This window comes from Chamaea fasciata, unplaced genomic scaffold (assembly GCF_029207755.1).
Source record: "Chamaea fasciata isolate MVZ Bird 193981 ecotype frontalis unplaced genomic scaffold, bChaFas1.0.hap1 SCAF_5, whole genome shotgun sequence".
Classification (NCBI taxonomy): domain Eukaryota; kingdom Metazoa; phylum Chordata; class Aves; order Passeriformes; family Sylviidae; genus Chamaea; species Chamaea fasciata.
The window spans coordinates 66,721,039-66,732,751 of NW_027094090.1; the positions used below are offsets into that span (position 1 = coordinate 66,721,039).

Sequence of the window (11,713 nt, forward strand, 5' to 3'; positions counted from 1 at the left end):
TCTGCATGTCAACTAATCTTTCAATGAGTTCAGAAATATCCTGGAACAGAGAAGATGAACTCATGATGAATTGTTGGAGATTCTTTTTTTTTTTTCTGTGATGGAGTTTAACTATAAATGGAAAATTATTCCTGTCATGACTTGCTCTAAAGCCAGGAAGGAAGGAAGGCAGCAGTGCTGAAAAGTGTCTGAATCTATTGCAGATTATCTGCAAGCTTTCTTTCCCCTGAGATGCTGAAGGCCATTTCTGTTCTTCTGTCCAAAGATAAATACTGTGAAGCACTTCTGGGGTCCTTGCTGTCCTTTTCTTTCTGAGCTGTCTAATCTTACTTGTCATCCACTAGACAAAAAGCATACCTGGCTTTGCCTCCTCATTTTTGGTCATTTCAGTGAGGCAAGCATGTGAATCTCCCCATATCCTCAACTGGGAATGCCAGCAAAAAAAGAAATGTTCACATTTCTTAATTTTCATAGAAAAACTGCATGGGGAAGATAACACCATGCCAGCTTGCATTCACGAGAAAAACAATCTAGGAAACCAGGAGCAGAACTGATATTAATCCTTTGAGAGAAACCGCCCTAAAACGTGGACTTGCAGACCCCCAGGTGAATCCAGTTATGCCACTGAGAACTGGATGTTCCCCTGCCTGATGGAGGAGTGACGTCAACGGAGATGAGATCCCTGAGCTGGAAATGCTGCCACCAGCCATAGAGTCAATTAGGATGTCTTTGCTGAAGTAGGAATCCCATTATTAAATCTAGCTGCTCTGGAGCTAGCAAGCTCAACTCAAGGCTATCATTGCTATTTTTCCAAAGACGTTTCACCACAGACATCTGCCAGCCAGCTGTGTAGACTTTCTGTCTGTGCTAATTTGTAAAGTATTGTTCCTGGCCTTTAGAGCCATCTCCTCTTGGGCTCTTGCTGGTCAGAAACTCTCTTCTTGGAAATATTTTCTTCCTCTGGTTAAGTTGGTTACTTTTGTTTGGTTGCCTTTGATTTATTAGCTTTGGCGTGAGCTTATTTTGTTGGGCTTATCTTGATTTTTTAAGGCATCCTATAAATTCATAAATGCTGCCTAGTAGAGCAAGAAACTGAGACTTCACTGATGCTGCAGTATTGCCCCACTGAAGACGACATCCTGCAGGATTCTCCCTTGCCCACCAACCCTCTGAAGTTCAAGTCTCTTGCAGGTGCTTTTGTATTTCATTCTGTTAATTGGTTTGTGCTTCCCTGGAGCTTCACCTGGAGGATTTGGCTGGCAGGCCAGGAGGAAGGATGCTGGCTGGGCAGGTGGTGGTGGTGCAGGACCTTTCCTGGTCCAGGACCTGCTTTCCCTGCTAACACTGCCCTCTCCTGGCTCTCCTCCCGTGCACCCAGAGCTCGGGACCCTTGCAGGTGCCCGATAAGAAAAGGACAGTGATAACGTTGGCTGTTTCTCCTGTTGCTTGCTCTCCGCCAGCTCCGTGGCCTCCCATCCTTTGATGGATGGCCCCGTGCAGTCTTTGTGCTGGCCCAGGGAGGCACAAGGCAGCCCTGTCTGAGTTCAGGGCTCAGAGCGTTCCCAGGGGTGCACCAGGGCTGGGAGGTCTGCAGGGGCTCTCTGATCTCACCAGGCTCGCATCCCCAGCCTCAGAGGCACTCCCTGAATCCCAGTCCCGTGGCTTTTAATATCCAGCACCACTCCTGCCTGCTTCTTCTGACCCTCTCGAACCTGCTGGACCTTTCCTAGGCTCCTCCATCCATTGCAAGTTCCTGACTGACCCCTCTGCTGGAAGCAGGCTCATCACCTCCTCCTGAGCCGTTCTGGGTTACTGCTGAGCCCCCTTCTCCCCCAGAGCCCTGCCCCAGAGTGCTCCCCCCCTCTCTTTCCCCACTTCCCAGCTCGTGTCAGTCCACAGAGCGGGATCAGGTTGCCTTTGCATTGTGATTGTTGGCAGGAGCCCCTCTGGATCGCTGTGGCTGCTCCGAGTGCAGCAGCCAGTAGGAACAAAGCACATGAGAACACATTAAACCAACATTCAGCACGCAAAGCCCCAGTAATTTACTATTTGCTACGCTGCCTAGTAAAGGGAACAGTGCAGCACGCTTGCCCTTCTAATTTCCTTTCTCACACTTTTGTCTGCAGAAGCCTGCGCCATGACTTCCTTAAAAAGCATTTTTATTTATTCCATTGTCCTTCTTATGCTGTTTGTTTTGAAGGAGTGTTCCTTGCAGGAACAATTTGCTGTGCTTTGCTTGATACCATCACTAAACAGAGACCTGCTGTTGTATCTGATTAGAATTTTAATTGTAGAAATCTAACCTTTGCCACTGCATTGTGCTCTTAAAGTGGTAAAATGATCCCTGCTGTGCTGCTGCCTGATAGTTCTCTCTTTTTAAAACCTGCAATGAGCAGTGTTACCGAAGTGTGAAACACAGATCAAGAAATTTGTATACTGATGGAACTGTTACCCCTTCAGGCATGAAAAATGCCAGTTTGACATTCTTTCCATGTCATGTATTAACGTGGTGGAGTTCCAATGAAAATACTAACCAGTTAGCGATAAGAGACGTTACAGAACTGACAGATAATGTTAGATTTTTTAAAAACCACACAGAATTTAAAAGAAGGTTCAAACAAGAGAAGATAGTTGCTCACAGGAGCTCAAAATGACAAAGAACTTTGGCTTCAGAAGCTGGAAATGAGCTGCAGAATCCATCTTCAGTGTGTGTACCTGCTACATATATGCTTGTCTTTTATTCATAGGGAATACACTTCATTAGAAGAAAATCCTATCACTAAAAAAATGTAAGAGCTTTTTGGTATATGGTATATGGTCTGTCTATCCATATCTTCTGACCTTGTGAGGGATGTGCTGCTCCTTGTTCTCCGAGGTCCTTAGACCTCCATGGGTACAGGAATCCCTAAAATGCCTGCACCAATTACAGCCTTCCTTGGGATTTTGCACAGTTCACAGGCCAGCATGGACTTTATCAACTGCTGGGCAGCTAAACAGGTTACTGAAGGCAGATGTTTCCTGCTCTTTATTAAGACTCTGTTGGCCCCTAAATCTGGCAATGGCATTAAGCTCAAAGCTAAAAGCTGTGTTTGCATATGTTGTGTGACATGGTTTGGGACACCACTTGTTGGAGAAACTGTTTACAAACTGTAGACAGAGTGAAGGATACAAAGTTTGAAATTCTGTGTCCCGTTCCGAGCCAATTATAGTGATCTGAAGAACGAATGACCCAACAGGAAATGCGGAGTTAGTAAACAGAAATCGTGTATGTTCCACTGCAATTGTGTGTAGTCATCTTCTGACTGAGTTGGGAAAGAGAGTTTCTGAAAATCACTAATTCCTCGGGAGAAATGGAATCCTGGTTAACTCTGGGTGTATTATAATAATTACGTGACATTCCTATTGATTTCATATCAGGAGTAATTCTCAAGCAATGACCTATGAAACATCCCACTGTTCATGAACAAAAGTCAAGCTATTTAAAGCAATACACTAACAAGCTGCTGTACTGCTCCTGGAATATGGTTGCCTTCAGGAAAACATTCCACAGAGGAAGTTTTTCTTACATTTACCATAGGACAGTGTATTCAGGAGTAGTTCAGTCACGTGGACATGGTGTTTACTGGGAAGGTGACAGACCTGGTCCTGTAGAAGGAAGAAGTGCAGTAAAGAGGATGGAGAGGTGGCAGGTGTGGCAGTCCCCGAGGGAAGCTGTGCGTGCTGGCAGAGCCCAGCACGTGTCACCTCTGTCACCCCCTCCTAGAGCAGGCGAGGCTGCTGGGCAGGGCTGTCCCCAGGGACATGTCAGAGCAGGGCTGACCGTGTCTCTGTGTCCCTGCAGCTGCACCAGGAGCTGGAGAAGGGCGAGCGGGAGAGCGCGGAGCTGCAGGGGTTCGCCAACGCCGTCCTGCAGCAGATCGCCGACCACTGCCCCGACATCCTGGAGATGGTGGTCAACGCCCTGGAGGAGTCCTCCTGACCCCACCACCAGCACCCAGCAGCACGGGGGCCAGGCCCAGCCAGTCCACGGAGCCGGGGGAGCGACAGCAATGTGAAAGACACAACGCGGAGCAGAAACTTCTGGTGCGCCTTTTGACGGAGAAAACAAAGGCAAAGGAACCCTTCTGAAAACTACGTGCTCTCTAGGTTCTTCCAGTCTATGATTTATCAGCCATTTTTGTATTCATCTTCTCACTGCCTTTCTACTTTAGAATCCAGTTTCCCCGTTGACTTTGTTGGTGGTTGACTTTTGGATACAGCTAAGCAGAGCTCTTCCAAGTCTACTGAGCAAAGAAGAGGGGATCCACTGAACACGAGCAGCTCTAGTTCTCCACGAGGTTGCAGAAGAGTAGCCCTCGCCTTTCATTCATGTATTGCTTTTTCCTTCTTCCTGTTTTTTTTTTTTTCTTTTATTTTCATGAAAGTTAAAAGCCTGAATCTCATAGTGCTAAAACCAAACCTGAGCGTGCTCTGCTTCTGGCTCATGGCTGGCCAGCATCAGCTAGCTCAGGTCTTGCTGCCTGTCTCAATGCTTCTTATGTTCTTAAATAGCAGAGTGAGGAAAGGAAAGTTTCCCTACTTGCTCCTGTTAGTCACTTCATCTAGCAGCTGGGAAAAAAAAAGGTAGGCATGCTGGTACTTTCTGTTTACTTAACTTGGATCCTTATTGTTCACTGGTCTGATTCAGAAGTGCCAGGTGGGGCGTTTTTTGAGGTAACTGTTTTCATCTGTTGATTTGGGGAGGGGGGTTTAGATGAGGTTTCTCATCATAGGTCTGTGTCTCCTAAGTTCTTACTTTACAGAGAGCTCTCTCCCTTGGAGCAGGTGTGGTCAACAGGTCAGTTCCCAGCTTTAACTTGTCTAGTTTGTCCAATTTTTCAGGCCGCAATGTTGTGAACACTAGCTGTCATCAGGATAGGCATTCTGTAAATGAGAAACTTGCATCATTTAGCTTAAAAGGATAATTTTAAAGCTAAGTTAGGTAAATCAGTAGCACAGTTCTTACGATAATTATAATTTAATTTATTTTGGTTTAGCTTCCATTGATGAGGAATGAGTTTGAGTTCAAAGCAATAACCCTTACGAAGAGGAGCATCTCTGCTGGAGTTGGCACCCAGCTGAGTAGATAGGTGTAAAATCACAGCTTTACTTAAACCAGTGCAATTCTTCTGTGCATATGAGAGGCCTTAGTTTTATTCCCATCCACCTCTGACACTCGTTCCAGCTCCTGCTGATAGGACATGATGGCCTGAAATCCCAGGTCGGTTTGTCGTCAGAAATCCTGCTTTATGAGCGGGGCTCGGGTGGTCATTCTTGGACTATGCATTAATGGGGAGACACGATTTTTCCTGGCTGCCAGTGGCTGTGTGTGTCTGGGGGCATCTGCAGGACACAACCCTGTAACACGTCCCCGTGTGCTCCTTAAAGGAGCTGCTCCCCTTGGCTGGCTCACATTACTTCGGAGAGCCAGGGGAAGGCAAAAGGAGAGCAAACAGCAACACAGCAGTGGAGGAAATCTTGGTTCTCTAGTCACTAGCCAATTCTGAATCCTCTCAGTAAATCTCCCATTCAGAGCCTGCAGTTTAATTCCATGTGGCTTATTACATTTTGAGCTTAATCACTAAGCTGTTAAGCTAAGGAAAATGTTCCAGGCCCTTTCAAGAAAACTGCATTTCTTACGTCCCTCCGATCCACAGCACAGCTGCCTGTAGGTCTTTCACGCCTTGTTTTTATCTTTAGAAGTGACCAGTTGCTTCCAGCAGAAAGGAGATCAGCAAAAGTTTGAGTAAGGGAAGATGTACCCTGTAGTTGTTTCCAAACAAGCAGTTTTTCCCTGAAAATTGGGAAGAAGGGAGACCTTATGTACCTGTAAACTCTGTTGAAAACTAGCTCATTTAAAATAAATCGCGTCCCCATTGATTCCACTGTAATAATTCAGCAGAAGGAGCTGCATTCATAGCCAGGGTGTCTAGGAAGAAGTAAGTCTCAAAAGAGGAGGTGAATCACTCCTTTTGCAACTTGGGAATTGCCAGTGCTTTAACGGATCGGGAGGACCAGCTTTAGTTCTTCCTGTAATAGCAGCCTGTGTCTGCAGCTCTTTTTTGGTGCGGTTTTTGTGTGAGGAGGGTAATGGGAAGGTGAATGTGGAAGGGGGATGGCGGAAGGGCAGCAGACAGTGACTGTCCACACTGCTGGGCCCTGCCCCGTCCCACAGCCACCCCTCTGTCCCATCGCTTGACTCAGCACCTTTCCACAGGAGCTGTTGTTTTGAAACCCCTCTCCCCTTGCTTTTTCTTCATCGCCCCTAATTACTCACCCGAGGAATTTAATGCCGCCTGTAAAAGCATCAGAGCCATCAGCCCGGCATCATCGGCCACCGCAGCCCCCCTGGCCCTCTCGTTAACTTATATGGTCGGATCTCCAGCTGCCCTGCTTCCCTGCTGTAAAACAATCCTTCCTCTGTGAGAGGCTGTGGAATTTCCCTTATCGATGGTTCAAATGACTCCTGCTTGTAAACCTCTTACTGAGATGTTCCTTGATAGCGTTTCTGCTGGAGGCAGGGGCAGGGGGAGGGGATGGCAGCCAGGGGCCATCACTCCGGGCTGTTATTTCAATCCCCTGGCTTGTCCCGCCGTGCTGCTGCTTCTTCAGCATCTCTCACTCAGCTCGTGGCTGCGTTTCCGTGGTTCCAGGTGCCCCAGCCGAAGGCCTGGTGCCGTCGGGGCAGCGTGTGCAGGCTCTGTGCCTGGGCAGCCAGGGGAAGCTCACTGTTTACACATCTCCCAGCCTCTTCCCAGGGAGGATTTGTCAAGCCTGGCTGGTTTTCACGCTGGCCATTTGGTCCTTTATCTGCCAGCCACACACCTGCCGTTCCTTCCATCTCGATTGGTGGGCCCTGGTGATTTTTCTCCTTAACCACTGTTATCTCCTAGGTCTTGTAGCCTTCCCATCTTAAAGGTTGTTCCTAGACCTCTGTAAAGTGCTTTCAGGGTGGGAGCAGATCTCATTTAGGAACAGTCTTGATCTGACTTGATCTCCCTTGAAGTGCTTCAGGTAATCTCTCTGATCCTGTGTCGACAGAGATCCTGTGGTGAATAGCTTGAGGAACTTTGGGAGGTGCTGCTGGCCACGATTTAATGCCGAATGTGACCACTGAAAGCTTTTTCTTTTCACTCGCATGGAGTGCCACACCGTTGGCCTTAAGGCAACAAAGGGATTTTTATTCTCCTAACCCATCATGGAATGGCACCTGGGAGAAGGGCCACACGTGGCAAACCCTGCCGTGCTCATCCAGTCGCCCAACCCACCGCTGCTCTTTTAAGATTTTATTCCCAAGTGTCAGCAGTCGGGCACATGCAGAGAGTTTCCTACCACAGTGGTCCTGCAGTGCAGCAGCTCTAGGAAATCAGGGGCCCTTCCCAGGCACCCTGGGGAAATTTGCTTTTTCTTCTCCTGTTGAATGAAGTTCCATTTGCTGCAGGAGCTGGGAAAGTTTTAACTGCTTTAACGTGACTTTTTTTTTTTTCCTTCGGAGCTGTCGTTTGCAGAGAGGCTGAGAGATGTTGGTAGAAAATTAAGTAGGTCATTTTGGCAGGGTTTGGGCTGAAAAACAACTGAAGCCTGAAGCCCAAGTAAAAGCTGACACTGCAACCACACTTGTTGATGATATCCACGAGTCCAAGACCGTATTTTCCTCCGAATCCAACCTCATGTAAAACACTAAAAGGACATAACACTAGAATTGCGGGGTGAGGACATGAGCACTGTTTGCCATTGGAAGAAGAATTACCTGGCGTGCTCCCAGATGAAGCTCTGAGCTTCTCTGAGTCTTCTCTCTCTCGTTTTGACTGCCTTTAACCAGCTTTCACTCCAGAAAATGCCAAACCCTCTTTGGAGTGTCCAGTTTTTTGCCAAGTCCTGGGGACAGGAGGTGAAGGTCCGACGTGATGCGCGGAACCCCGTGCGCCGTTTCCCGCTGCACGGCTGGGATATCCCTTCTCTAGAACATTTCCTGGTACTTCGGGGCTCTGCAATTTGCACAAGGGAGCATAAATGTCATAAATCTTGTAGAGACCGCCGTGGTTTTTAAACCAAAGGGGCACCTCTTTTTTCATACGCCCTGTAATTCCCACCCGTTCTGCTGCTAGCGCTCGATCCGTTGGGGAAATTTTTACACCTGATGAGGGTTGACAGGGTTGAGTCCCCACCCCTGTGCTAATTGCCAACCGCTGCCACTGCAGGGGTCTTTACGAAGCACGTAGAGTCGTGCACTGATACCATTTTAGAGCAAAAGCGTCACTACGAACGTAACCCGTGCATCCCTCCAATGACTCCAGTGGAACGCTGAAGGGAAAGAGCACGATCAAGGCACCTGGTAGTGGAAGGAAGCCTCTCCTGAGCTGCACGCCCGTGCTGGAAGAGGGCCTGGAGAGGCCGTGGAAGGCTGTGGATCACCAACACTGCCCCAGAGGAGCCGGGCTGGGAGGGTCGGGCACGCGGCATCGGGGGCGTCGCGCCCGGCAAGGCCAACTCTGCTGACCCCTCTCGTCTGCCTGGAGAGGAAGAGGAGTGTCAGGGTTGTTTTGTTGGTTTTTTTTTTTAACAAAATCGTGTTTTTAATCGGTTTTTTCCGCATCAGCGGAAGGAACCTTACGCAACAGCAGATCCTTCTGAACAAAATGGCTGCGTCCGCTGACTGTTTTTAAAATTTAAAAAGAAAAAAAAAAAGAAAAGAGAGAGAAAAACTGTTTGAAAACTTTTTAGTGTCAAAAGCATAAACTCAGAAATCCTGACTTTTTCCAGTGTGTGTGGTGAGTGCTGTAACCCTGTCATCAGCATCTCCCCTGACTTTTTCAGGGGTGTTTTTTTTCCTGTTTTGTTTTCTGCTTGTCGATATTGTCTGTGTGGTCCTAAGGCTGGGGCAGTTACCAACAATGTGTGTCTGTTGTCGGATTGAAAAACAAGATAGTAGTAGAACTGAAAAAAAGATGTGTTTTAAAAAATATATAAAAAATAAATTTCATTAAAAGGAATTCAAGTAAAGAAGCAACAAAGCCGTGACTCCTCCTCTCGGGATTGTACGGAAAAGGATTTGTGGGCTTAATTATAACTACAGTTGCCTTTCACAGGCTTTTGAGGTCCAAGGCAGCTTGGCCTCTTAGGAAATGTTACAAACCCTGTATAAATTCCTGCTTTCCCAGGTTTATACTGTACATGTGTAAGACAGGAATGGGCAGAATGAAACAGTAATTTGGAAGTCAACCTCTTCTAGTAACAGTAATCAACACCAGGTGTCCCCTAAGATGGGAACCAGTGATGTGAACGGGCCAAACGCTTTGGCCACATTTGCTGTTTTCTCCATCCCACCCCTGATGCCAGGGACACGAGCCATGCAGATCAGCTGGTGCGGGTAGTTGTGTGTAGGTTCATCATCAGAGTTGTATTTCCTTGCCTCTGGGGTTGGTCACATAGCCAAGCACGTTACGGGGCAGGAAAGGACCAGCAGCCACTTTCTGCTCTGGTTGCATCAGAGACTTGCGTTGCGTGAAAGGAGCAACATGAGGCTAAACTGGTGTGTAAGGTTAACCAAAAACACCCCTAACAAAGTGCTTTACCTATGAACATAGGTAAAGAATTCCATTAAGTGAATGTATTTTTATTATCAAACTTAACCATGTGCTGTTTGCCCCCATTTTGCAAGCTCAGTTCGGATCTTGAAAATCAAGTCAATGTGGTTTGCTTTGAAGCAGATATTCCCGTCAGGCTCTTGGTGCTTTGGTAGGGCTTTTTGTTCAAAACATTGGTTTCTTTCACTTGGAAACCTGCAAAAAATGGATCTGTTGGTCAGGTGTACTCCTGTTTGTTATAAAATGTGGTTATCTTAAAAGCCAAATTCGAGGGCAAATTTTAAAAGTAGACATCGTTCCTTTTATCTGGCCCATCTTCCCAGCTCTCTGTGGACAAGGCCAAGCCCTCCCTCCCTCCCTGCCCAGGGGTGGCTGCATTTGGCCCCTCATTACACACTCATGACAGTATAACTGGGGAGCCTTTAGTGTAAGATGCCTTTACTTGTTCAGATGCTGGAGGAGGACGAATCCCATGGGACCACAAACAGGGGAATAACTTCTGTGCTAGCCCAACATGCTGCTCCAAGCCCACCAGAACAGTCTATTGCCGTTTCCTTCCACGGCACTGAGTGAGGAGAGCCGCACGCCGAGCTCACAGACCGTCTGTGGAGCTGAACTCTGTGGGGTGCTCCATCCACCCCACAGACACAGATCCCTCATTTGCTGTGGAAGAGACCTGTTGCACTTTAGTGGAGGGGGAGGCAGGCTTTAGGGACGGGATCTAGTGTACTTGAATTCCTTTTGGAAGTGACAGCAGCGGGAGACATTGGTGTCCGTGATGCAAGTGCACACGCTGCCTTCAACTCGTATGTGTTTTATTGCTGGAGTCATGTTACTGACAGGATAATGACATTGCAAAGAAAATGTGTTATATTCAACTTTGCCTTGATAATATAAACACTTTGTTCTTTTTTTTTTTTTTCTCTTCTTTTTTTATTCACAGACTAAGTTCATCAGGAAATTATAAAATTATTTAAAAACTCTGTGCCGTGTCTTTATTTCAGCGTGCCCGGGATGGGAGGGCAGCTCCCCTGAATGGCTGCAGGGCTGTTCCCTGAGACCAGGCTTGAGGTCCCAGTTGTTGCCCACCTGCACCATGGGATTTGCTGGGATTTGGCTGCACCCCGTGCCTGGCAATGCTCCTGGACACAGCTGGGGCTGCCTGCAAGGTGAAGGGGAGGGACTGGGGGTGTCCCAGATACCCCTGCACCTCACAGCTCAGGTGAGCGGAGATAAAACAGCTGCTCAGCTGTCCCCTTCCTCTCTCCTGCCTGTTTCCCAAGTCAGTGACTTAAACGTTGCTCGTGGGTGACTGAATTCCAGATGTGCATCCCGTGTTGAGTCACTGTCGGGATCACATCTTGCAGAGCAACGTGCCTGGAAAGCCTGGCTGTGGAGAGGCCAGCGATTGTCCCACTGAACGTGTTCCTGGTGAAACGTGGCTGTGGGTGCTGTCCCTGAGGAGCGGAGGAGTCCTGGCTTTGTGCCACAGGATGGGTGAGCTGTGCTCCCTGCAGCGCTGGTGGAAATGGGCTCCAGCCAGGGTCCAGTCTCCAGATGGGTTTTGATGACATGGGAAATTGCTTGAGTAATGTCGCTATAAAAATCTCATTTTCCCGGGGTTTTAGACTGTTGTAAAGAGAATAGCATTGCAACACTGGGTGCCACTGATAGAACAATGTCCATGCTAAACGCGCTCCACCAGATTCTCCGCAGCTATCCTGAAGCCCTGACAGCACGGACCTCCCCAAGCTGGGACACTTTCTAACCCGTTTCTCTCCCTTTCTTCCTCCTTTTGTCTGTCTGTCCAGCCAGTTTTTCTCTGGGCCTTCTTGCTGGCCTTGTCCCTTCTGCTTTTCCTCGATTCATCATTTCATGAGGCTCTTGAGGTCCCGACTTGTTGTTTCAGCACAAGTGACCGCATGTTTAACAGGAACAGGCGTCCTGATCTCAGTGCCTGGACCTTCCCTTCCCTTTGCCGGTTGGATTTCAATCACTTGGGCTCCAATCCGGCACGTCAAGCAGCGTGTGGAAGAAGGATGCGTTGGGATTAAGGGTCTCAGGAGCTTTGGAAGGAAGAGTCAGCT

The 11,713-nt window shown here is 48.0% G+C and overlaps 1 protein-coding gene across 4 annotated transcripts in view; it reads left to right on the top strand.

Moving 5' to 3' along the window:
- The window catches only part of ERC1 (ELKS/RAB6-interacting/CAST family member 1), a 246,477-nt gene extending 235,868 nt beyond the window's left edge, over positions 1-10,609 (top strand). For all 4 annotated transcript variants that reach the window (XM_066184266.1, XM_066184269.1, XM_066184268.1 and 1 more), the window contains one exon: positions 3,842-10,609. In XM_066184266.1, the coding sequence (XP_066040363.1) occupies positions 3,842-3,979 (138 nt within the window). In that variant the 3' untranslated portion in view covers positions 3,980-10,609. The remainder of the gene's footprint in view (positions 1-3,841) is intronic.
- Positions 10,610-11,713: the final 1,104 nt, after the last annotated feature.